This window comes from Vulpes vulpes, chromosome 10 (genome assembly GCF_048418805.1).
Source record: "Vulpes vulpes isolate BD-2025 chromosome 10, VulVul3, whole genome shotgun sequence".
Classification (NCBI taxonomy): domain Eukaryota; kingdom Metazoa; phylum Chordata; class Mammalia; order Carnivora; family Canidae; genus Vulpes; species Vulpes vulpes.
The window spans coordinates 61,087,748-61,114,868 of NC_132789.1; the positions used below are offsets into that span (position 1 = coordinate 61,087,748).

The window sequence follows — 27,121 nt, forward strand, 5'->3', positions numbered from 1 at the left end:
CTGCATATGGTAGTTTGTAGCCTCGTGTGGCTATTTAAATTTACGTCTAATTAGAATTAAGTAAAATATGTGGCTATTGAGCGCCTGAAAGGTGGCTAGTATGATTGAAGAATTAAATTTTGAATTATACTTATTTTTAATTAATTAAAATTTAAATTTAGCTTGCTACCTGTGGCTATGCTGTTGATTGGTGAAGAGACAGACTGTTTCCATCACACAGAAATTTCTATTGTACAAGGCCTCCCTAGAGACGGGATTGGCACAGTTTTTCTTTAAGAGGCCAACTAGTGAATATTTTTGGCTGTGTGGGCCACCTGGGCTCCATTGCAAGCACCAGTTCTGCTGTTATCAAGCAAAAGCAGCCACAGAGAATACATAAGCAATTGAGTGTGGCTGTGTTTCAATAAAACTTTATTTACACAGATTGTGGCCCACATTTGGGATGTGACTATAGTTTGCTGATTCCTCTTGAGCCCTGGTTGCTTTGATATGCATTCTTTTCATCCTCTTCCTCTTTTTTCTCTAAAAGTCTCTTTTTCCAGTCTTTCGTATTTCTCAGACCCCTCCCTGCCTTCCGTCTCTATCGCCAGGATATTACAAGGAACCTTGCTACAGTCACCCTCCCCTTGTGTCCTATTTCAGCCCATCATACCCATTGCCACAAAACTGTGCTTTCATAACTTATCTAAGCCAGTTTCCCCATTTGTAAGTGTGTATAATAATAGTAATTGTGTGAGAGGGTTATTGAAAGGAGTCAATGTGTATAAAATTGTGCTTGTGGAGGATACAGAGTACTTTCATATTAACTCCTCAACACAGAATAAATGGTTGTGACTTGGAGTCTGTTTGACGTCCAGTCCACAAGTGTGGACCTTGGGTAAGCCGTTTAACCTCTCTGTGCCTCAGTTTCCTCATCTGTAAGATCAGGATGATATTAGTGTATATACAGAGTCAATATGAGAATTGAATGGATTTGTGTTTACTGTTCGTAGTATTGTCATGGAACAGAGTAAATGCTAGGTTGTTGGTTTTTGTTTTGTTTTCCTGGTTTTATAGATGGAGGAAGGAAAACCTAGGCATGCTAATTTGCCTGCAGACCTATAACTAGTACTTGTCATGCCTGAAATTTGAACTCTGGTTTTTTGACCTCAAAGTTCAGACCTTTACAACACCTATACTTTAGTCCTTTCAACATCCACCAGTTCCTAACCACATTCTCCTTGCTGGAATTAATCTCTCTTTAATGTACTTTCATCATACTTAGTTTCTACATCTGCTAGGAAATTTGCCACATTTTGCTTCCTATTATAGTTATTGCAAATCATTCTGGCTTTTAGAGTGGTGGACATGTTCGCAATTACATTTTTCCCCTTTTCTTTACAGTCTCAGGTCTAGCCAATAACAAATTATCGTTAAATTTGTTGGATAAGGGATGCCTGGGTGGCTCAGCAGTTGAGTGTCTTCCACTCAGGACTTGATTCCAGAGTCCTGGGATCAAGTCCCGGTTCAGGCTACCCTGTGTGGAGCCTGCTTCTCCCTCTGCCTCTGTCTCTGCCTTTCTCTATGTGTCTCTCATGAATAAATAAATAAAATATTTAAATAAAATAAAATAAATTTGCTTAATAAAAACCTTTTGAAGAGAAAATAATTATTGATAGCTAACATTGGTGGTTATCAATCTGCCAAAGTCTGCCTATAAGATAATGAATTATTTCCTATATCATGGTTTTACATTCCTCATTATTTTAGTTATACATTTAGTATTTTAGTATGTAAATAGCCAAATATAACCATCGTCTTTGAATTTTTTCAATATGTTATACTTGGGTTTATTTAACTTTTGAAAAAGAGCTTGAACTTTTTCCTGAAATTGTGCCAAAATAAAGACACAAATAGGTGGTCATGAAGGAAGGAAAATGTAGTATGACCCAAGGAAGGGAGCTCCTAGGTAAATTATAAGTTAGACTTTCTGGCAAATGTCCGTCCAGTACAGAAATCAAAAGCTGAGACTACAGAAAGGTTTGCAGCATTGTGACTACCAAATATAGTTGTGCTAGAGGAAGCTTTCACAGTGATTTCTTATAGATTGAAATATGGTAGTTTGTGAAAGAATTTCATAGGCCACACTATTGAAAATACAATGAATTTTATTCTTGAAATAGGAAGGAGTGGTAAAATTGAAAATAACATTTTAAACTTTACCAATTCCACTTTCTGTACCTGGGTAATCAAAATCACAGAGTAAATGCTATCAATTTCCTCCTCTGAAAGAAGTCTTTTTTATTTTTTTATATTTCTTTTTAGTGCCTGAGTTTTATTTCCTTTTATTATTTTGAAAACCAACTTAATAAATACGTGCCCAAATAACAAAATTTTAGCTCTCAACAAAGAGAAGGTTGGTAATCCTGAGAATTGATGGGAAAGAAGAATCATGTGAATGTTTGGCACTAGTTTCTCTTGGTGCCTAGAGATCAAGACTGTGGAACTTGTCAACCTTTTAAAAATCCTTCAGATATCTACCTGTGTTCATTCAGTCAGCCCAGTGTGTGAGCCAAGCACACTCCCCAGTTTAACTCATTTGATAAACAAGGTCAAAGTGAAATACCGGGTGGGCCAATGTCAGATATTAGGAAGATAGGATTCAGGGGAGGCTAAGTGGAAGAAGAGAAGTCAAATTCAAAGAAGTTTCTCTCTGAAGAGCTGAGTTCAAGTTTTTATGCTGATGCAAACTAGCAGAGGTTAATGAGGGGAAGAAATGACACATAAGGAAGTCTAGAAAGAATTTCAAGAGCTTTCTTTTTTTTTTTTTTAAGATTTTATTTATTTATTCATGAGAGACACAGAGAGAGAGGCAGAGACACAGGCAGAGGGAGAAGCAGGCTCCATGCAGGGAGCCTGAAGTGGGACTCGATCCCAGGACCCCGGGATCACGCCCTGACCTAAAGGCAGATGCTCAACCGCTGAGCCACCCAGGCGCCCCCAAGAGCTTTCTTCTTAATGGAGCTCCTTCTGAAGACTCTCAGCTCCACCTCTGTGAGCTGATGATGGTGCATCTTGACTTCTTTTCAGGGACATCTAACATTCCTGTAGTGGCTACATAATTATACCAGCTGACATTACCCTGGTTTTGTGTGCCCTGGAATGTATTCGTCTGCCTCTTAAACTGTGAAATATGACAGTTTTAAAATTTGTTTGAATTTGCTAAAAGTGATGGGTATGAGGACTTTTCTATTAGGATAGACCAGGTTGTTCGGCAGGAATAAACAACCCTCAAATATCCCTAGTTTAAAATAGTCCAAGTGGATCTCATTCATGTAATTTTATCTTTTGTTACCCAGGAGATTTGTTTATGTCATCTGTCCTCACTCAAGAATACAGGTTGATAGTGCAGTCACCATTTGGAATGTCACTGGTCCAAAAATTTGGTGGCCCAAGTTTTAGTTTCTTAAAACTAAGTTTAGATGTTGTCACAAATATACGAAATATTCCTTTTCACCAGAAGAAAATTGAAAAGAGATATTTTTATTTAATTATTTTTTAAATCAGTGGTAGGTAGGATGATATGGAGTTAATGATTCAGTCAAACCAAGAGCCATGCAATCTTCTGTTAAAATTATACTTTTATTTAAACACATTTAAATAACCTATTTACTATATAAATGCATGTTAGTAAAAAATCAATCACACAGTATTTATTATAGAAAAATATAGACTATCTCTTTCATACTGCCCCATTTTACCACTATTAAGATTTTCTAGAATACTGCTCTAGACTCTTTCTTGTGCTTTTGTACAGCACGGAGATAAACCTACAAGCACCTTGCTCTGACAAAATGAAAAGTACTGTATATCTTTATATCAATCCAGTGGGAGAAAAATGACATCTCATTATTTTAATGTTCATTTTCCTTATCATCAGTGAGGCTGAGCATCACATCTTTTTGTTTATTGGCCATTATCATTTTTTCCCTTTATGAATAGTGTGCTGAGATTCTTTACCTACTAGATTTTACATTTTTTTCATATTGATTTTCAGGCATACTTTATATATTGCTGAAGTTAGAAATATGTTTTCCCGTTGTTATTTATGTTTGAAATATGCCTTTCCCACTTCTCAGCTTTATACTGCCCTCTATTTTTTATATATATGTATATATTCATACACACATACATGAACACCTACATGCACACACGTACACACATACATTCATCTGAGTGTCCAGGTTCAGGTAGCTAACTGGAGTGCATTTCAGAATCCAGATCTTAGTTTATGTGTCAGTGAATACCAATTTTTAGTACTAGAGTCCTGTGATAGAAAAGAGAGGATTTCCAGGTGGCAATCGTATGTAGGGTTTCTAGGCCTTCTGGAAGTTATATGGAATGTGGTTCTGTTCTACAAGTCTTAAATATTTTAGAAGTTCATCCGTGCAGAAACTCTCCCTATTTCAGAAAGTTAGACTGGGGTGGTGAAAGCTTGTGTGATGTGTAGATAAGTGTGAGTATATGTGTCTGGCTTATGTCTTAATTATTCATTCAAACACCAATGGCCAATTTTTTATTCCTACCTGCCTCTGATAGTGAAGTTATTTCAGAGTTGTTGAGAGCCTTTCAGTGAGCTTTTTAATTATCTGATTAGGATGTATAGTTCCCCATAAATGTATTCTATGGTATGGTTGTATGACTTTTTTCTACATATGGTTTTCTTTCTTTTATTCTAATTTGACAGTATATAAGATGTCATGGAAATCTTTCTGTATCGGTACACTTGGATCTACCATGGTTTTCATGACTTCTGGGTTTAGCAGCCATTCTGTTTCTGTTTGCTTTATATTGTCCAAAATTTGCTACTGCCCTAATCTGGTGCTAGCACCATTTCTAGTGGTTCTGCTATTACTGTCAATTTAATTTCGGGCTTATGTATTTTTCTGTTATTCAAGTGAGGTGTAGGGTACATTCAAATTTTTAAAAAATTTTCTGCAAAAAGAATTCCGGGCTGAGATGGGTAAAGAATATGAAGTTTTCTCCTTTCTTTTTTCAACAGAACTAAAAGCTGACTGAGTTGTTTTTGTTTTTTAAGATTTTACTTGTTTATCCATGAAAGACACAGGGAGGCAAGGACATAGACAGAGGGAGAAGCAGGCTTTTCACAGGGAGCCTGATATGGGACTTGATCCCAGGACCCCAAGATCACGACCTGAGGCAAAGGTAGATGCTCAACCACTGAGCCACCCAGGCGCCCCAAAGCTGACTGACTTTAAAGAGAGAGTTATTTGCAAGACTCTACCAACCGAACATTGTAGTAGTTGTGTCTAGAAACTACATAGCCCTGGCAAAGATTCTGATATATATGTGGGAATGTGTATGCACAATATATATGGGAAGAATGGGGCATCACGAAAGAGTAAGGACACTAAGCATTGTCAAAAATCTATAGTTGTACAAAAATTGATGCTTGTAAAATGGACTATGGCTAAATAAACTAATATGATTGTACCATCACATCGTTATGTATGTGTGTGTGTATTTACATATATATTTATACACATACACATATATGTATATCATACAAAATGTATATGTAGTATATACTATATAACATATATATGTATTTTATACACATATGAATAAGTTATTGGGAAATGTCAAGGATCAGTCTAAAAAATAAAACCAGAAGAGAGTATTATGAATTTCCTTAGAAGAAAAAATTGCAAAGGAAAATGATGAGTGAGTTTATTTGACTACATGCAAATTTCAGATATTTCTATGTCAGGAAACACCATGAATTTAAATTAGTGAATAACTTGAGAGAATAATTTGTAAAATGTCAGACTTAAGTTCAACATTCAACATAAAGAACTTTTAAGACTTGCTAAGACATTGTACTTAATACCAGTAGTCAAACCAAAATTAAAACTATTTTTCACTTCTCAAACCGAAGAAGATTGAAAATAATCTGTATTTGGAGGATTGTGATAAAGTGGAATTTCAGGTATTGCTGATTGTAATATAAATTGATTCAATATTTCCAGAAGGAATTTAATTATTTGATGTATGTATTTGATTGTGGGCATCTTGCCTGCAAATGTAATAAAAACAATTTAACCAATATTTCTCTATAAGAAATATCATTCCAGGATCATTTAAAATAATGACAGTATGAAAGGCAATTTGCAACAGTACAGGGTTAACTTTATTATTGAATAGCCATTGAATGGAATATTATGCCATCATTAAATGTATTTTTTTTTAAATTTTTCAGGCACTTGGAAAAAAGCTAATACTGGAATCTTAAACATAGAGGCAAAATATTTACATATATAAAAAATAAAATACTCAGGGTATATTTTCTCAGTTGTCTACAGTGGGCATTAGTTATTTAATAATCTGGGGAGACAACCCATTTAAAACTTGCTCATGAATTTAGAAGGGACAGTGACGAGACAGCACATAGAAGGCATTCAATTGACCTTTACTGAAATGATTTGATTTAGAATGAAATAAGAATCTTGTCATAGTAGAATAATCAAATCTTTGAGCCAGGAGGCTGCTTGTGGGTCACCTGGTCCAGTCAGCCACAGTAAACCCATCTTTAAGTTTAGTCCATTTATATTGGTATATTCATTAACTTACCACCTCTGGAGCCATGCCAATTTGTTATCTCCCGCAACAGTTCTTGTTTGACACTGCTTTCAGGCCCTGCCATTTATTTCCTTTCTGCCTGGCCTAAAGGGTACCCTGAAAATTCTTTAAATATCTTTTAAGGGTATCCTTAAAAAAGAAAACCCTAGGATAACTTAAATATGAAACTACTACATATTTTCAAATGATTGAAAAATAATCTAAAGTTCTTTGAAAAAAAATAAAGTTCTTTGAATATTGACTGTAGAGTTTGTGACGTTTAAGGGTTTAGTTCTCTAATTAGGCTGCCTTGAGCAAGTTACTGTCCGATAAATTTCCTCGTAGGTAAAATGGGGTTTATAATAGAACCTACTTCATGAGGCAGGGTTGTTGTTTGACTAAATGAGCTAATACACATGAAATGTTGGCTTAGAATAAGGGATCAATAAATGTTATATATAAAAATTAGTGAAAGGGAATAAAGGGAAAGGAGAGAAAATGAATGAAAATATCAGTGAGGGTGACAAAACATGAGAGACACCTAACTCTGGGAAATGAACAAGGGGTAGTGGAAGGGGAAGTGGGCAGGGGGTTGGGGTGACTGGGTGATGGGCAATGAGGGGGGCACTTGGTGGGATGAGCACTGGGTGTTATGCTATATGTTGGCAAATTGAACTCCAATAAAATTTAAAAAAATTAAAATGAAGATGTCTGGATTCAGGACAAGATGGAGAAATGTACTTTCCCCTATTCATCCTGTTAAAAACAGAAAAACCTAGGTCATTATATATAAAACCCACATAAGAAGACTCTGAAAGGTAGAGAGAACAAACCAAATCATCTAGGAACTTTGAGACATAAGAAATGACGTGGTAATGAGTTCCCTGGGTTTACTTTTTGTCCTATATATCCTAGACTGAGTGCTGGAGAAACAGGCACCCAGAAATACCAATAGGTGCAGGAAAAAAAAAAAAGAACAAGCCCCCCCAGAAGACTGTCTCTGGATTTTAGATAGTAACCACCCTAACCCAGCTAAACACTAGAGAAAAAGCTATAACCCTGATCGCATACTTACCCGTGAAAACCTGGTGTGGAGTGTAGACTTGTGCTCTAGCCAGCCACCGCAAGCACTGCCACCTGCCCTGGTGCCATCAGAGGTTATATTGCGAGTCAGACCTTTCATTCTGGCTGAGGTAGAGAGGTTAGGAGGCTCTTCCACTGGCAGTGGCAGGGGAGACCACATGGGGACAGTAAAACGATGCCTCCTCTCAGCCAGGATAGTGTCATAGAAGCCTAGGGGGATCCTGAACTTTCACCCTAATCCAGCAGTAATGAGATACCCCTCATCCCCACCCGTGTCAAAGGAGGCCATTAGGGGACCTGGGACTAATGCCTGCACCTGGTTGTAATGAGGCCTCCCTGTCCTCCACTGACACGGTTTTGGGGGAGGTCTGGAATACAAATAGGATCTTTAGATAAGCTCCCAGAGTCTCATAATAAAATACCCACAATGTCCAGGAGACAACCTCAGATCACTTGCTATTCCAAAAGCCAGGAAAATCTTAACATGAGTGAGAAAAACAATCAATAGATGCCAGCACTGGGATGACACAGAGATTGCAGCTATGTGATGAGGACTGTAACACAGCTGTCATGAAAGTGCTTTAACAGACCCTTATAAGCATTGTTAAGGAGATGTGATGAGGACCGTAGTAGAGACCTGTGCAGAGGCCTTTGGAACTGCTTAGGGAAGGGTGGGGGTAGAGGTAGAAGACAGCCATGGAAAGAGCAGCTGACTGGATGCAAGAATTACACATTCTGTGATTCACTGAAGCTGGAACGTGGGAAGCTGAATGGGGAGAAATAAAGCTGAGATGAACGGGGCTCTGCAAGCCATCGGAAGATACACAGTGTTTATTTTATTTATTTATTTATTTATTTATTTATTTATTTATTTATGAGACACAGTTTCTATTCCGAACTTCATGGAACAGTATTAAATAACTTGGAGCACTATTTGGTATGAGAAGATTTACATGGAGGGAAAACATTCTTTAAAAATTCCTTTTTTTAAAAAAAAATTTGAGTATTGCTGACACCCAGTGTTGCATTCAAATCAGGTGTACAGCCTAGTGATTGAACTTCTCTATACATTATGCTGTGCTCACCGCCAGCGCAGTGCCATCTGTTACTGTAAAATGCCATTATAGCATCATTAACTCTATTCCCTATGCTGTGCCTTTCATCTTCGTGACTTATTCATTACAAAACTGGGAGCCTGTATCTCCTACTCCCCTTCACCCATTTCCCCACCTCCTTCCCTCTGGCAACCATCAGTTTGTTCTCTGTATTTATGGGTCTGGTTCTCCTTTTTTTGTTCATTTATTCATTTGTTTCCTTTTTTTTTAGGTTACACATATGAGTGAAATCATATGGAAATTGTCTTTCTCAGACTGATTTATTGAGGAAAAACAATCTAATTGCATGGAGAGATGACTTGAGGGGATGGGCTGAGGCCTGGGGCAGGGAGATTAATTAGGAGGCAGTAATTCAAAAAAAAAAAAAAAAAGGAGGCAGTAATTCTGAACCAGGTTATCAAAGAGACAACTGAACACTTACAGAGCTTAATGTGATGTTACATATGGCCGATTGGATGTGGAGAATGAAGGATCAAATTGAACTCTGGGGTTTCTAATTCAGGTCCCTGTGTGCAAGGTTGTTCCTTGAAATATGGAAAACAGGAGAAGGGGAGGATTTGCATTTGGCATGGGGCAATGGGTTGAGGTGGGGTGAACTGACTACACGTGTTACTCTTTCCAAATAGAGATGTTGTTGGGGAGGAAATTTTTTTTACTCTATCCTTATAGGTTCCTTTGGATGATCTATTAATTAAATTGACATAAAGTGAAATTAACAGGAGGAAAAACTAATTTTGAATGTATGAGAGCCTCACACAGAAACGAGAGATTCAAAGATAGATCTATTGAGGCTGAGGTGAAGAGAGTAGGGGCCTAGAGCTTCACAAGGAAGGAAGACAACTCACAGGAAGATGGAAAGGCAAATATTTGTTTGCCACACAGAGGCCATGGGACACAGAAGAATTTAAACAAATGAGCCCTGCCGAGCCCTCCCCACAGCCTACCATGCTTTGCCCATATTCTTTGTAGTTATCTTTGGTAATAGATCTTTTCCTAGATCAGGCCTTCTAACTAAATTCTTAGAGGCAGTTAAGGAGGGGAGGTTAAAGGTCTTCCTGAGTCTTTTGGGTGTTGATTGTCTTCTGCTCAAAATAAGCCACATGTCAAAGTAGCATGTTTGGGGAGGCTCATTCTGAAACCCTTCAGTGTCTGGCAGACTGTTGGCTTTAAGGGTATGGAGCTCAGAAAGGAGTTCAGGGCTGGAGCTGAAGATGGAAGTTGAAGCCATATGGGTATAAAGATTACCCAGGGAGTGTACGCTGCGTGAGCCAAGGAATGGATATAGGACCTTAGGAATCATGGTCAAAGATTTGACAGAGGAAGAAGATCCCAGGAAAGATGTTGAAAAGGAATAAGTAAAGAGGTAGGAGAACAGTCAGCGAATGACAAAGTGAATTCCTCATGTTCTTTAGTATTGAGGGGCTCCTTCTTTTTGCAATGTCATGAGCATAATTAATTATTGGGCACAAAGTGTGGTAGAGTGGAAGTTGTAGATAAAAAGAAAGAGAATAATGACAACTTTGAGAAGTGTTCCTGCAAGGCAGTATTCCAATATTCTGTTTCAGAAACAGAAATAAAAACCAAAAAAATATAAATAAATATTTTTGTGGGAAAATCCTATAAAACATCTTTCCTTATTTCTGCACAAAATGTTGAGCAAATTATCTTCGTTTCTTGGCATATTAGCTAATTATGACCACAATGCTGCATATCAGGTAATCCTAAAAATGTCCAAATCCTAACATATTCAGCTGTTACTTCCGTGTAGCTCTAGGTTGTCATGGGGTCAGATGATCTAGGATGGGCATGACTGGAAGCATGGCTCCAAGACATATATCTGACTGGGTTAGGTTCCCCTCTTCTTTTGGGCTCTACTGCCACCTGCAAATGTCTGCTTTGGGTACCAGGCTGCGGAGGCAGCTGTAGTATCCAGGAAGCTCTTCTGGAGGAAGTATAGGTGAAGGAGAGCAAGCCCAGTTGTGCAAGTGCTTGAAAAAGCCTCTGCTTGAATCATGTCTGCTGATTTACCAAAGCACAGTCCCATGGATGAGCCCAAATCAAGGGAAGTATTCTCTACTCATGGAGGGGGGGCAAGGGGAAGAGACAATACTTTTGCACAAACATTGAATTTGTCACACTTGGCGATTAAGAATCTTTACATCAATTACTTTTTGTGCTGTGCTGTCAGGTAGTCATATACAGATTATTGAAGTGTCATGACCCTGATTAAGTGATCCCTCCTCCTGCCGAGTCCTGTGTGTGTAATTTCTTGATGCTGCCACTAAATCTATAGCTGCTTTTAATTCACTGCCTCATTTCCCAACAGGGCTTTTTGAGGGAAGACCTGAAGGTGATACTCAGCTCTCTGACACGACTTTTTCTTCTTGCGTCAATGTTATTTTCCTGTTACTTTGCATTGTTATAATATTTGCTAGCCTGACATTGGGACAAATAGACCGTTACTGTACTTGAATACTTTATTTTAGTCCTTTCCTCCTAAAAATGTGACAACTGCAAAGATTTTTCTTTTGGAAAAATAAGATATATTTTCCTTAAAAGGTATCTACATCTATCTACATGATGTCTGCATTTTCAAAGGAAGGCATTGATCAGTTAGGAGATGAAAAGCACTAAATTGGGAAGGTCTTTGAAAAAAAATCTATTAAAATTTTATATGCATGTCCATTCTTTATTCAAATTATGAAACATCTCAAAGATGCAGAACAGAGCTTATTCTTTACGCAACTGGAAACATCACACTTACTTAAAACAAAAATTATATATATAATGTCTTTTAAAAAATAATTAAATTTTCCAATAAGTTTGTCTTTTCACAGCAGATACCCAGACTGAGTCATACATCCACCATTTGTTCTCTCAGCCTAATGCTTTCTTGGCCTGCACTGCTCTTATATTCATTTCATCCATGTAACATAGATGATTTTGGTGCTCTATACTTTAGTTTCGTCCTAAGCAATAAAATCCACAAAGTTGTCACCTTGAGCTGTGAGGTCTATTTTCCTAGTACACACCAAAATAAATACATGTTTATTAAGATAAAGATGTCCCTCCTGTACCATCTTAAATATCTACTTTAGACATCATTACCTGTCATAGCATGCAAAGGGAAACACTATTTTAAGGGCAGCGATGCCAAACTAGAAATACAGAAACTAGTTACGCTAATTTATAGTTAAATATAGTTAACTAGTATAAGTATAGTTAAATATGGAAACTAGTTAAGAAATTAGTTAATATTTTGGAAAGAATTATTAACCCATACCTTTCAATTTTTCAGGTTTGTGGAAGGAATGCTTAACATTTGTTACAATGCCATCGATCGCCATATTGAAAATGGTCAAGGAGATAAGATTGCTATCATCTATGACAGTCCTGTTACAAATACTAAAGCAACTATTACCTACAAAGAAGTTCTGGAGCAGGTAATATCATAAACTTTCTGTATGTGGTATTTGGGAATCATACAGAAGTTACTTAAATAATATGCATTTGCATTGTGTAACCTTTATTTCACTTAATTCATTGACATACGTTACTGTGGTTTCCTTTTGATGCACAATGGAAGAACTAGAGGCATGTTAACTCATGTAGATAGTTTTTTTCCCTTATATTTGTATGCTACACTACTGAAAGATACTCATTTTACGGGGAGAGGTTAGCAAGCCTCTAAGAATATGTTTAAATCCTCTCCAGGCCTGTGCTCCCACCCATGCTGCCATCACATTAGTCCAGCTACTTTTCAGCTCTTATACTAGCGAAGCAGCCTCCCAGCTTCCCCATTACTGGCCTGCCCTCCCATAGGTCACCACCTAACGTGGCATCAGAGTTTTCTCCTTAAGAAACAACTAGTTAAGAACCTTTTCTTTAAAAATTACTGTTACTTAGAGGGTAAAATCTGGACCCCTGCGGTGTAGAAGCCATTTGGAATGAAGCGTTTCCCCCAACCTCATTTCCAGACATTCTTGGACATGCACACAACTGTTTTTCACCCTGTCATGCCCTCAGGCACATCTGACTCTACGGGTCTTCTTACAGACGGTGCCTTTCTCTTATTTGCTCTTTTTGTTTTGTTTGTTTGTTCTTTCCCATCTGTGTAGTTCTCGAGTGAATCACAATATTGGCAGATGATTTATGAGATTTTCTTTTAACATTAGGGTAGAAATGAGGTTTCAGAAGTAATTATAAAAGTATTTGGGTATTGGGGACTGTGGAACACCTATTCTAGCTCCATTGATTTATAGAGAGATAATAATGTAGGGAAGGGTTTCTACCTTGGTACTATGGACATTTTATTATTTTATTTATTTTATTTTATTTTTTAATATTTATTTTATTTTATTTATTTATTTTAGAGAGAGAGACTATGAGCAATGGGAGGGAAGAGAGGGAGAGAAGCAGACTCCCCACTGAGCACAGAGTCCAACACGGTGCTTGGTCTCACACCCTGAAATCATTACTTGAGCAAAAATCTAGAGTTGGATGCTTAACCGACTCAGCACCCTGGACACTATTGACATTTTAAGCCAGATAATTCTTGTTATGGCATACTGTTATGTACATTGTAGGATGTTTAGCAGCATTCCTGGCCTTTACCCATTAGATGCTAGTAGCTCCCCTCCCACAGTTGTGATGACCAAAAATGTCTCCAAACGTTGCTGAATGTCCCTGGGTGGCAAACTAGTTAACTAGTTGAGAACTACTGGTTGAGCAGAGTCAGTCATACTAGGGTTTGCAAGCATTTGCTTTTAAATTAAGGCTTTTGGAAGCACATTCTCTTCTTTCTTTTGGTTAAAATACCTACTTAGGGTTGCTACCTGATTTTTAGAAAATTTGGTCAACTTTCCTTGACTCCCTGAAATTATATCCTTTTGCATCAAAAATGTTCCTGTTTAGACTTCCAAGAGATTTCAAAAAAAGGCAACTGGGACCATCCAATGTCTCAATCCTGAGTCGTTGGGAACAATCAAGAGAGAAATTTACGCCAGTTTCGCTCAAGCTGGGTATCAGCAGGTGGTATCAATGAATGCCAGCTTCAGCTGATTTAAACATAAGAGGAATTCATGAAAAGGGAAGACTGAAGAACCAGGTTCAGAATAATAATACACCTCCAGGGGGAAAGGGCAGAGGTAAAAATTTAAGGAGAGCCCACAAATTGTCTGGTAATTAGACTTGCTGACTCAAATTAACCTCGTAGGCTGATATAGGAGGAATACCTAGTTAACCAGTTTTAGGTTACATGCCTGAAGTACCAGGTAGTGGAAGAAGAAATGTCTTCTCTTCTTTTGATTTCATAGTAGGAACTGGAGCCCTGGCTCCCAGTAGGACTCATAGTGGGGGAATTCCAATCTAGTAAGAAGGGAGTTCAAATGCTAGGCAGCCCAAGACAGAACAAAACAAAATAATGCCACAATTACACTGTTGGGTACTTTGTATAGATCTGTAAGTGTGAACTCTATTTTCAGAATGAATTATACAGAAACAGACCTCACCCTGAGGCTGCGGAGAGAAGGAATTCCATTAGCGAATGACCTCGGTATTCATCTGAGGCCACGTTTTATTATAAGAGATAATGTAAATTTCCTATAACCTGTTGTACTCTGTGTTTTATTTCAGATTTGCAGTTTTGGCTTTTAGATGAGGTTTTGTTTGATTAAAAGCTTACTCCTATGATTTGGGCGTATTGTCACCGTTTCATTTTATTAATATTAAGGCCTAAGACACTGGTGACTCTTAATTAGCATACAGAGTAGGAAGCTTATTTTATGTACTTCCAAATATTCTCTATATACCCATTTTGAATTTGATACACCATCATCAAAGAGAAAGCATTAGGGAAACGTAAGAAAAGGACAGTTAAATATTTTACTCACTTGCTATTTTTTTTTTTAGAATCAATTGCATAAGTGTATATAATAAACACACACACATTTTGCTTAGAAGCATTTCTGCTAACTCATCTTGATTTTCTAATATTGAGTCTAGACTCTCAGACCCTTTTGAGGTTTGTACTGGTTCATTGGTTTCGGTTTAGCCTGACATCAAAGTACTTAAAAGGCCTGTTTCTCTCACCTGCTGACAGCTTCTGATTCCCTGGGCTTTTCTTCTCTAAAAGTACTAAAGGAAGAAGTGTTAGGAAAGAGGGAGGCATTGTGCTCCACTTTGATTATCTGCTCCTGGTTCCCTGTGGCCTTTATTTTATTAAGTAGAGAAGACAGAGAGAAAGATTTAATGGTAATGCCATTGAGAACAAACAAAGAGAAGCGGCTTTGTACTTTACTTGTTTTCATCTCCCTTGTCTCATTTATTGGGAGTTTCTGGCTAAGTAGAACTTGATTAAGGTAGTTAGCATTTCTTGTTTAATTAGGGAGCAAATTTTAGGCTAAATTGTTTCAGTGACATGAAGGATCTGAAGATTTTACAGAATGATTCAGAAATAGAGCTTTTCCCAAACTGTCACCTTTTATGTAGATCTGATCATTTACACAACCCTTTATTAAGATTTTTTGTAGAGAGATTTGAGCCTGGTTCAAGATCCATTTTTCATTCATTCAACAAATATTTGTTTTGTATGCCAGACCCTGTTGGGAACAAGTGATACAAGGTGAATGCACCCATTCCCTCACTTTAAGGAACTAAGAGCCCCATGTGAATGTAATAAAGGTTACGTTAGAGGGAAGTATTGGGTTCTCTAGAAACCCATGGGAAGGCATGCAGCTCAGCCAACTGTTAAGACAGCAGAGAAAGGCTTTCTGGAAGAGTCAATGCCTAAAATTAGCCCAAACGAACAAAAGTGGGAAGGGAGATCGTGGGAAGGAGAGTCCTGCAGACAGAAGGAATAGCACATACAGATATTCCGGGAAGGGAGAACCTGGTGCCTCTGCCGTAGCTTTGGCACAAGATACAATCACGAGTGGTTAGGGAGGTAGGGCTCCAGGGAAGCAGGCTCAGGGAACTCCGAGTGCCACACTACAGATTTGTGCTTTCTTCTGAGACCATGGAAAGAAGAAAACAAAAGTCACTCCTCCCTGGGACCTGTGGTTCTACACGATCAACTCCTGTGACCTTCGCCCCAGCCCCACTGCACACCCCAGGCCCACTGTACTGCACACCCCAGGCCCACTCACTACACAGCCCGACCCCACTATACTGCACACCCCAACCCTACTAAACTGCACACCTCAGGCTCGCTGCACTGCACTGCACACCCCAGGCCTACCTCACTGCACACCCCAGGCCCACTGCACTGCACACCCAGGTCCATTGCATACCCCAGACCCATTGCACACCCCAGCCCCACTGCACTGCACACCCCAGGCCCACTGCAGACCCCAGGCCCGCTGCACTGCATACCCCAGGCCTACTTCACTGCACATCCCAGCCCCACTGCACTGCACACCCCAGCCCCACTGTACTGCACACCCCAGGCCTACTTCACTGCACACCCCAGGCCCACTGCACTGCACACCCCAGCCCCACTGGACTGCACACTCCAGCCCCACTGCACTGCACACCCCAGGCCCATTGCACACCCCAGGCCCATTGCACACCCCAGCCCCACTGCACTGCACACCCCAGACCCACTTCACTGCATACCCCAGGTTACTTCACTGCACATCTCTGGCCCACTGCACTGCACACCTCAAGCCCACTGCACTGCACACCCCAACCTTACTGCCTCCTGCAGCTAACTTTCAGCTCACTCCACTCCCAACTTAGAGCCTTTGTACTTACCCACCTTCTCGTTGAAATAGTTTTTCTTCCAGATATCTTATGGTTCATGGTTCCTAAATGTTGTTTTCCATGATACCTGGATGAAATTTTCCCTGGCCATATTAAATACAAATGTTCCCACATCCACATCACTTTGGACCTCCCTTTTCTGTTTTTTTCTTTAGTTTTGCCACTTGTTAATCAGTGCCATTATTTATATTTTACTTAGCTGTCCTCTTTAGGGTTTCCTCTTCTAGAATGTACTTTCCATGAGGGAAGGGTTTCTTGTTCTGCTTGCAGAGCAGCGACTGGTACATAGTGAACATGTGTTGAATGAATGAGTGAATGAATGAATTAAATACTATTTGAAATTTCTAAATGTCTCTAGCTTCTTTTATTGTCAGAATGTCTCACCTGTGAATTGTATCAGTAATATAACTCCAGCTTCCTTCTAAGTAAATTCTGACCTGTGAAGGATTGTAGCTTATTTACATTTGGCTTGAAAGTTCAAGATGAATATTTCCACTGTAAATTTTCTACACTTAAAACTGAAATCTGCATTCCAGGAGAAATGTTTATGCTCACCGCATCCTCCTCTTGGTAGCTCTTTTCAAGGTAGCGCTTATATCAAACCTCAGTGAAATAAAGGGGCGTGTGTGAGCGTTTATGTTTGTATTTGGATGTGTTGATTATATACAGACAGTATTCATCATGTTTAGAAATTCCTACTTTGAATTTCTTTTCTGTATCTCTATTTTCTAATTGCTTTTTTTGGTTTTTAAACAATTTTGATTCTTTTAAATTTATTTATTTATTTATTTATTTATTTATTTATTTATTTATTTATTTATTTTAAAGATTTTATTTGTTTATTTGAGAGGGAGAGAGAGGTAGCGAGAGAGTGCATGAGCAGCGGAAAGAGGGAGAAGTAAACTCCCCACTGAGCAGGGACCCTGACCTGGTCCTTGATCCCAGGAACCCAAGATCATGACCCGAGCCGAAGGCAGACACTTAACCAACTGAGCCACCGAGGTGCCCTCAACTGTGAATTTTTATTTATTTATTTGCTAAATAAAAACGTGATCACTAAAAGGCATTTGAGAAATTTTCACAAATATATGGTGCCGGAAAAACTGATAAAACCCAGTGTGTGCTAAATTTTCTTGATTTAATTCAAACTGAAAGTGTCTATTATCTCCACTGAAGGCAATTCTTTGAAATATAATTATGGTGGCAGTTGTAATTATGAAGGTTGCATAATTTGGAGGAGAGAATTATTCTGAGGTCAAGGGCCATGTCCCATGAGAAGTCCTCCCTCCAACTCTGCCCTTTAGGATGCTCTTTTCAAAGTATGAATTCCATCTTCTCAGAAATACGTCAGGGTAAGATAATCTGATATTTCTTTGTCACATCATCAGCATTTCCTTAAGCAAGAACCTAAAATGCAAAAACCAGAACATGCAGACTCAGCCCTGCCGGTGATTGGTGATTGCCTTGTTGAGGGGAAGGAGTACAACAGTGCATGGCTTAGTTGTCTTTGTTTAATCTTCTTAAATCAGCAGTAAAAACTTCAGCTGTACTACAGTCAGCTCTGCTAAAAGGTGTATCTCTGTAAGGCGAATTCCCTTTTCCACGCTGTGTGAGTAGGTGAATGATGCTGGTATGAGACTGAATTTACAGTGGTTTGTGTAGGTTTTTTTCCTAGCATGCCTTTTTTTTTTTTTTTTTTTTAGCATGCCATTTTTTAAACTTAGAATGAAATGTCATATACATTCAGATTAGCACACAGAACATAAGCATAAAGCTTGTTAGATTCTTCACAAACAGAACATGCCCACGTAACCGGATCAGGAGACAAAATATTCCCAGGCCCCAGAAGCACGTATTATGCTTCATTTTAATCATATCTTTATGAGGTTATTATTCAGACATCCCCACATGACATTCACTTGCTTTTGAACTTTGTATAAATTGAATAATAGAATATACTTGTTTGAGTCTGACTTTTTTATTCAACTTTTTGTGCATGAGGCTCTTTCATTTAAGTTTTCCAAACTGGTTGTACCTATTCGTATTCCCATTTGCAGTATATGAGAGGGCCAGTTGTCAACAGTTGGTATTGAGAATCCCAAGTTGTCTTTACTTTGGGCCTTTTAGGTGAATGTGTGGGGTTATTGCTTTGTGGTTTGAATTTGCTTTTCCCTAATGACTCCTGAAATTGAGCTCCTTTTTCCTGTGCTTATTGGTCATTTGTTTCACTTTTCTAAAGTGTCCACTCAAATCTTTTGCCCATTCATTCTCCTGTTGGATTATTACCTGGTTAGGAAGTCAAGGAGAGACTTTCTCACAACTTAAAGAGAACACCTTATCCGTATCTGAAAACCTTAAGAAAAAAAAATGATGAAGATCCTTTAGGGCAAGTGTTGATGAGTACTAATGTTAAAGAGCTCTAGTTATGTTGATTTTTGAGTCTAGCTCAACCTTCGTTTCCCATAAGCCTTATTATTTTTATGAACTCTTTTGTATAATGCCATGTGGTAAAATATGTTTTAGCAGACATATTTGTACTTAATTTTAAATTGTAGGTAAGTAGGCACCAACTACTGATTTAAATTTTTACCAGAATTGTAGCTAGAACTCTGTTTTGAATAGCTTCTCATCTTAATAAAATGTAAGTTAGATTAGTCTGAGAATACTGACTATAAAGAAAACAAGTATCAGACCAATTTAATAGATATTATAGGAAGGAATAAACTAAATGAGAAAAATAACATTTTCGTGTTTCCTTATATCCCTTTCCCAATGTTTAGAGTCATACATTCAAAATGTCTACGCATCAACTCTCAATAACAACAATCCTGAGCCTGATTTTTTCAGGTTGTTTGAAGTATAAACTCACTTCTTTTCACTTCCTTCTATGCCAGAAGCTATTTCTCCATGATTTGAAGTCCAGGACACTGTCTCTGTACCCAGGTTTATTTTTGCTTTTTACATTATTTATTAGCATATCTATTTATTAGTGTATTTCTTGACCAGAGTAATATTCCTTGAGGATAAGGGTGATATTTTATTTAAATATTTGGATTTTTTTTGCCAACATAGTTTCTAATACAGGCCTTATAGCCTAAGCTCATATTATATACTGAATGGATTCATGAAAAAGAACAGTTACTCATCCATTAGAAAGTAAAAGAAAATTTAATCCTTGTCTGAGAGAAATGATTATTTCCAAGAATATCACTTGTCCGCTCTACGTTGTGCTTTTCTTTTTACATTGGGAAACTTTTATTATTTATTTATTAAAGAATTATTTATTTATTTTAGAGAAAGAGAGAAAAAGCAGGGGGGAAGGGCAGAAAGAGTCTTAAGCAGACTCCCCTCTGAGCGTGGAGCCTGACACAGAGCTAGATCTCAGGACCCTGAGATCACTACTAGAGCTGAAACCAAGAGTCAGACGCTTAAGCGACTGCACCACTCAGGGAAATTTTATTTTTGAATACAGTGAGAATCTTGTTTTAATGCATTGCCTGACTGTGAAGGTTTATATCCTGCCTCACCTACTTGGCTTTCTTGGAAACCTGAAATTCTGGTCCATGGCTTTGATTCTTAGATTTGCTTAATGAATTTATTTTTATCATTAGTTGATAGGTTCTTAGTGGATAATTCATCTTTTCTTCAAGGTGTAACCCCTGACCTCTTAGAAGGTTAACAGCATCAATAGACCATCTGTTTTTTTTTTTTTTTTAAGATTTTATTTATTTTTTCATGAGAGACACAGAGAGAAAGGCAGAGACACAGGCAGAGGGAGAAGCAGGCTCCATGCAGGGAGCCTGGTGTGGGACTTGATTCCGGGTCTCCAGGATCACGCCCTGGGCCGAAGGCGGCGGTAAACTGGTGAGCCACCTGGGCTGCCCCAGACCATCTGTTTTGAATTCATTTTTCTGGACTAGAATGATGATCGAGTCTATTTATTTATTTATAAAACATACTTTGGGATGCCTGATATAAATCTGGCACTACTGTGGATATTATAGACTACAGTAGTGATTGATATAATCTTTCCTTACGGGAATATTGTATTCTAGTTAGGGAGATACATTATGAATAAAAAGATAATACACGTAAGTGAAAAATTATACAATACAGGTGAAGAACAATATAACTCTATAGACTGACCTGGGCTGCCATTTTGGATATGTTTGTCAGAGAAAACTACTTGTCACCAAGGAAATGACCCAGTGACACAGACCCAAATACAGATGAAAGAACCATGTGCCCATTTGAGTGAAAATCAAGTCAGGCAGAGGCCCTGGAATAAGAACAAACGTGGGCCATCAGAGGGCGCCAGGGGGCCAGCAATAAGAAGAAAGTGGAAGAAGGTGAGGTTGGGGAATATCCAGGAGACATCCCATAGGACCTTGTACAACATCCTGAGGACTATATATTTTCTAATAGACTTATTTATTTATTAGAGAGAGAGAGAGAGAGAAAGAGAGAGAGAAAACATAAGCAGGAGGAGGCGCAGAGGGAGAGGGAAAAGCAGGAACCTGAGATCCCAGGAACCTGAGATCACAATCTGAGCTGAAGGCAGACATTTAACCAACTGAACCACCTGGGCGCCCCAAGACTATATTTTATTCTAAGTATGATGGGTTTCTCTGAAGAAGAAACTTTTAGTGGGCAAGATTGGAAACCAAGAGATGACAAATGGTCCAGAAAAGAAATAAATAGGCACCATTTAGCTTAAATCTCCTTAATAATAGCAACATGTGCTTGCATGTGTGCAGGTAAAGGATGCCAACACCTTGTACCTTGTGGAAGCTAGTCCACATTTATATCTTTATCTAGGATCTCTGGCTCTACTTACGAGATTTTTAGAAAGTCTGATTCAACCTTTTATAGAGCAGCCACCTGTAAGTTCCCTGGTTACTCCCCATCTTTCAAGATGTTTTTAAGTAGCACACCGTGGAAAGGTTTCTGAATATTCTTCAAGTAGAATCCTAGGAAAAAAAGACTGCTTCCTCAGATATTATACTTGATTTTTAAATTAGTTAACTTTTGGGGATCCCTGGGTGGCGCAGCCGTTTGGCGCCTTCCTTTGGCCCAGGGCGCGATCCTGGAGACCCGGGATCGAGTCCCACATCGGGCTCCCAGTGCATGGAGCCTGCTTCTCCCTCTGCCTGTGTCTCTGCCTCTCTCTCTCTCTCTGTGTGACTATCATAAATAAATAAAAATTTAAAAAAATAAATTAGTTAACTTTTCTGTGATTGATTAGACCAGTGTTTGCAGTGCGACATCATTGCAGCTTAAAAATATGCTTCCTTTTGTCTTCTCTTTCATATAATTTTCTTTGACATGGCCCTGAAATAGCCCATAATTATTATCTTTTTACTATAATTTGGACACCAATACTATCTTTCTCATACAAAGATGATTTTCTGTAGATGGGCACGCTTGCTGTTTGTAAAGCAAGTGCTAATTTACTCTACAGAACATAGTCTGGTCAATTTCGCCCAATGTTTATATTTGTGTCATGGGCATTGGATCATGAAGTTATACTAACCCACAGACTTCTTTTGAATGAAGATTTTGCAGAATGAATACGTATGAAATTTGTTAAATTCGTTTTTGTTATTTATACTAATGTTTTCATTTTATAATTTTAAAATTTAAAGTTCTCACTTGTATCCAAAATAAGCACATGTGTTATATGTAAACCAGCTATATGGTATACCATTTCACATAACATAAATATCTGTTGTTACATTTTCTTATTTTGTCATTACTATTTATTTATGTTCTTTTTCCCTGGACTCTGCATTTCTTTGGTTTAAGGACTATGTCTTCCTATGTTTGCATCTGCAACCTTGACTTCCGTATAGTTATGTATAGTAGATACTGTATAAGTTGAATCAATGACAGGATACTGATAAAGTTGAATGTCTTTAAATTAGTACCAAAATAATGATTAATTCATATAGTCTCTAGTGGGAAGAAACAAATAGTGCTGTGTCTAAATGTATATGTACATTCATTTTGTTTCTTCAGGTTTCCTTCTTAGTTCAGTTACCCTCATGCTAGAGAGGGGTGTGGCCTGACCATGATTGCATAGCATGTGTACCGTCCTTGCCGTCAGACTGAAAACTAAATTTGGTGATATGTGAGTGATATAAAAAGATTAAATTGTTGGTAAATTAAAACACAATCTTAAGATGCAAAAATGAATATGGATTGTGTGAAAGACACATGATTCAACTTTTCCTTTATTGAAAAACTATATACACAAGATATATGTTAAATGTTTTCCCTTTGGATAGCAATAGAAATGATAAATTTGCATTCAGATATCTATGGTAAGATGAGAATATTAACATTGGACAAAAATAATATCGAATTTCCTTCTCCTTGATAATTTTCCTTCTGAAAGTCAGTAAAACAAGATGAGCCCTGGAATAGCAATAATCAAATTGCCCTTTGTGTTGAAGTTTCATAGCACTTTCTTTGAGGGATTATGGACTCTCAGGTGACTGGGGTCTTTCCTCATATTGTTTGCTGTTGCTTACACTTATTTTCAAAATGATTTTATCTGTGTCTGAAACAAGACTTCTGCATTCTGTTTTAAGACTCCCGTATTTACTCTCTCTAGGTACAATGTTAGTATGAAATATTTTTTATTTCACATTTTCATTGTTTTTTAAAGATTTATTTATTTATTCATGAGAGACACGGAGAGAGGCAGAGACATAGGCAGAGGAAGAAACAGGCTCCCTGTAGGAAACTCCATGTGGGACTCGAGTCCAGATCTTGGGATCATGACCTGAGCCAAAGGCAGATGCTCAACCGCTGAGCCACCCAGGCGTCCCTCACATTTGCATTTGAAACCAATGTCTATTTATTTTTCTTGCTATGAGTTAGCATTTGCTTTTCATATGCCTATTTTTTAGAAGTCTCACCAGAAATGTTTTCCCATGTGTTTTTATTCATATATATACACGCATACATACATATAATTCCATAAAGGTATACAATATACATATATACATATATGAAATGTATGCATTTAGCCCTGGACACTACTGAAAAAGAAATTCTAGCTATTGATAATGTATACCTTTTCTCTAGATCAACTCTGATGTGGTTAGCACCGTATCAAAACATTGAGTGGCTGCAGGAAGCAAGGTTAACAAGGCCAGAGGGACGCCATCTAGCGCTGATACAGCTCTGCTGCAGCCTAATTTGCTGAAAGTTGTCTTCAGGGAAGTGTTTCACAATTCAGATGCCTTACCAAGCAGATAATGAGAAGTGGGTGGGGGGGAAAATTCATTACCCGTATATATCCCACCTTTATGGTTATAGAACTATGGTGTAAGCATATAACATAAAATAAGATTTAAAAGAATATATTTCAAACTCAGGATGGGAAGTAAAATTCATGCTCTGTGATTAATGGCACCAAGGAATGGTGAGTTCAACATAGTAGCTTATCATCAGGTTCAGGTGCTTGCTATCATTCAGGAACAGAAGCCCAGTGTTGCTAGACTTTACAAGTTTTCAGGAGAATCTAGAAATCTGGGTTTGTATATGAAACCTCCTCATTTAAATTGTTGGCTCTTTTTAAATATTTTTATTTGTATTATCTTTTTAAGATTTTATTTATTCATGAGAGACACAGAGAGAGGCAGAGGGAGAAGCAGGCTCCCCATGGGGAGCCAGATGTGGGACTCAATCCCCGAACTGGGATCATGCCCTTAGCCAAAGGCAGACTCAATCACTGAGCCACTCAGGTGTCCACCCCCCCTTTTTTTTAAAGATGTGACTTAACTCCAACTTAAATACGTTGTGGGGTCACATTTGGTCATTTTGAGTTTTTTTTTTCAAAAAAGTTCTTAAATTCATTGATTTCTTTCAGAGGACAGAGGTTTGGGGCATCTTACAGCAACATTGTGAAATGAGGTTGGAATACACTGTTACTGAGTCACTGCCAGATTGGGTCTTGGTTGAAGATCATTTTTATTCAACAATAGACGCTATTCAAGATACTGAAGTTATAGTTGTAAATAGGACACACTCTTCTCAATGGTCTCTCTTAGTGCTGTACCTTAAATGGGATACCCAGTATCCCATTTCTATGGGGATTGCACCCTGAGGGCGTGGATATAATTTTCCAGTGTTTTTCTCCATCTTGAGCTCCATATAGAATTTAAGTTCATATTTATATCCCTGTGGTATATCTTTCTCATAACTTTTTGCTGGGTAGCTTTGAGTTCTTAAAAAATAACACTAAATTCTAGTGTGCAAATGGGGAGAACAAAACACTAAGAGAGTTGTTTGTTACTTTCTTTCACCGGAGCCCTTAACTTTGACCACATCTCTCCCCCTCTGCACAGGGGAAGTGAATAAACAGAAAAAGCAAGAATGATCAGGATTCCAAATCCTTTGAACTTGCTGAACAAGTAGGAGAGGCAGGATGAAATCAAAGGATATAAATAGCACTGTGGCCCAATTCCTTGGCTCAGGCCTCCTCTGTTCAGTATCTTGAACACTCACATCCAAAGGCAAGCCATAGTCCTTCCCATTGCCCGTTTGACCCCCACGGGCCCTTTCTTTAGCTCTCTGACCTGATCTATGACCATTCCTCACTTGTTCTTTCTGTTCCACCCTGGTCTCCTTGCTGTTACTCCGTCACATCACAAATAATCCCCCTTGGGCCTTTGTACTAGTCTTCTCTCTGCTTAGGGATATCCAACTTATTCTTAACTTGTATCCTTCTTAGGGAGGTCTACCCTCGCTGTCCCCTTGAGAATTATATCCCCTGCATTCTCAGTCGCTTTATTTTGTTCTACTCCACCTCCCCCACCCATAGTACTGATTACCTTTTAACATAATACATAACTTACTCATGTTTACTGTAAGGGTTTACTCTGCTAAAACATAAGTTCTCTGAGGATAGGGATCTTTGTCTTGTTTTGTTTACAGATGTATCAGAAAACAGTGTCTTCCATATAACAGGCACCCAATATACATTTGTTAAATGAAAGATTATTGAGGGATACCTGGGTGGCTCAGGGGTTGAGCGTCTGCCTTCAGATCAGGGAGTGATCCTGGGGTTCTGGGATCGAATCCCACATTGGGCTCCCTGCATGGAGCCTGCTTCTCCCTCTGCCTGTGTCTCTGCTTCTCTCTCTCTCTCTCTCTCTCATGAATAAATAAATAAAATCTTCAAAAAAAAAAAAAAAAGAATGTTGAATCTCTTATTCACTTAGGTCTGAGCATATTTTACACAGTTTTGGTCCCCAAAACATATATCAAAGGTAAAAGAAGTTTGTATGTTTGATCTCAATATAGAGGGCAGTCACTTTGTATAGGTAATTAGTAGGAAAAAAACTGTAAAGAAAAGGTAATTGGTTTCAGGCAGTAGAAAGGACAAAGAATACGAGTTTGAAAGACTTGTGATGGCAACGTGGCTGCATCATATACTACCTCTCTGGTCCAGGGTTAACTATTTGTTATATCTGAATCTCAGTTATGTTTATTTAAATAGTAATAATAATAACAGAATCCATCTTATTTACCTTCTAAATGTATGATATGGTTTCTTTCCTTACACATGCTTACCTCTTTTAACAGTTAACCCAATGTATATCCAAATTTCCATTACGTTACTTTTCTGTTCACTCGACAGATTTGCCCTTTAGAATAAAAGCTCGTGTTTGTTTCTCATTGTTTTGTTCTCAACTTGAAACACAATGTCTGGCATATCACAGTTGCTCAGTAAATATGTTGCTGAATGAATAATTAAGCAAATTTAAGCCACAGAGTTTATACGGCATAATAATAGTAAGTTGGTTTATAGCCAAATATTGTAATACAGGTGTCTGTTATTACTGTGACTAAGCTTCCATCATCACCAAATATGTCTATCTCAGCCTTCTTTAAACCGCTACTAAGAGGGTGACCATCTTCCTGTGTTACTGTCTTAATTCACAAGTTGAGTGAAATAACACAGAAAACACTTGGCTGATGTAATGATTTTGTTACAGGTCTCTAAGCTGGCTGGTGTTTTGGTCAAACATGGTATCAAGAAAGGTGACACTGTGGTTATCTACATGCCCATGATCCCACAGGCGATGTATACCATGCTAGCATGTGCAAGGATAGGAGCCATCCACAGTCTCATATTTGGGGGATTTGCATCCAAAGAACTAAGTAGTCGTATTGATCATGCAAAGGTAAGTGCTTTATTTGGAGAAATCAAGTAGTAGCTACATAGAGGACAGCCACATTTATCTGTGAATGGACCATCTAAGAGTGATTTGTACTTATGAGATCCTCCTTTCAAATGGAAAACAAAATTTGTATTTTCTTTGGCATACATATATTAACCAAAATTTTACTTTGGGGTCAGTCTAATATGAAAAACATCTTGCTAGGTGCTGTAAAGCATGTAAAATATAGGAACGCCTGAGTGGCTCAGTGGTTGAGTGCCTGCCTTTGGCTCAGGGCGTGATCCCTGGGTCCTGGGATCGAGTCCCACATCAGGCTCCCCACAGGGAGTCTGCTTCTCCCTCTGCCTG

The 27,121-nt window shown here is 38.2% G+C and overlaps 1 protein-coding gene across 3 annotated transcripts in view; it reads left to right on the top strand.

Moving 5' to 3' along the window:
- The window catches only part of ACSS3 (acyl-CoA synthetase short chain family member 3), a 141,669-nt gene that overhangs the window by 19,134 nt on the left and 95,414 nt on the right, over positions 1-27,121 (top strand). For 2 of the 3 annotated variants that reach the window (XM_072724502.1, XM_072724504.1), the window contains exons 2-3: positions 12,115-12,259; positions 26,588-26,776. In XM_072724502.1, the coding sequence (XP_072580603.1) occupies positions 12,115-12,259; positions 26,588-26,776 (334 nt within the window). The remainder of the gene's footprint in view (positions 1-12,114; positions 12,260-26,587; positions 26,777-27,121) is intronic. The other variant, XM_072724503.1, reaches the window with a different exon arrangement.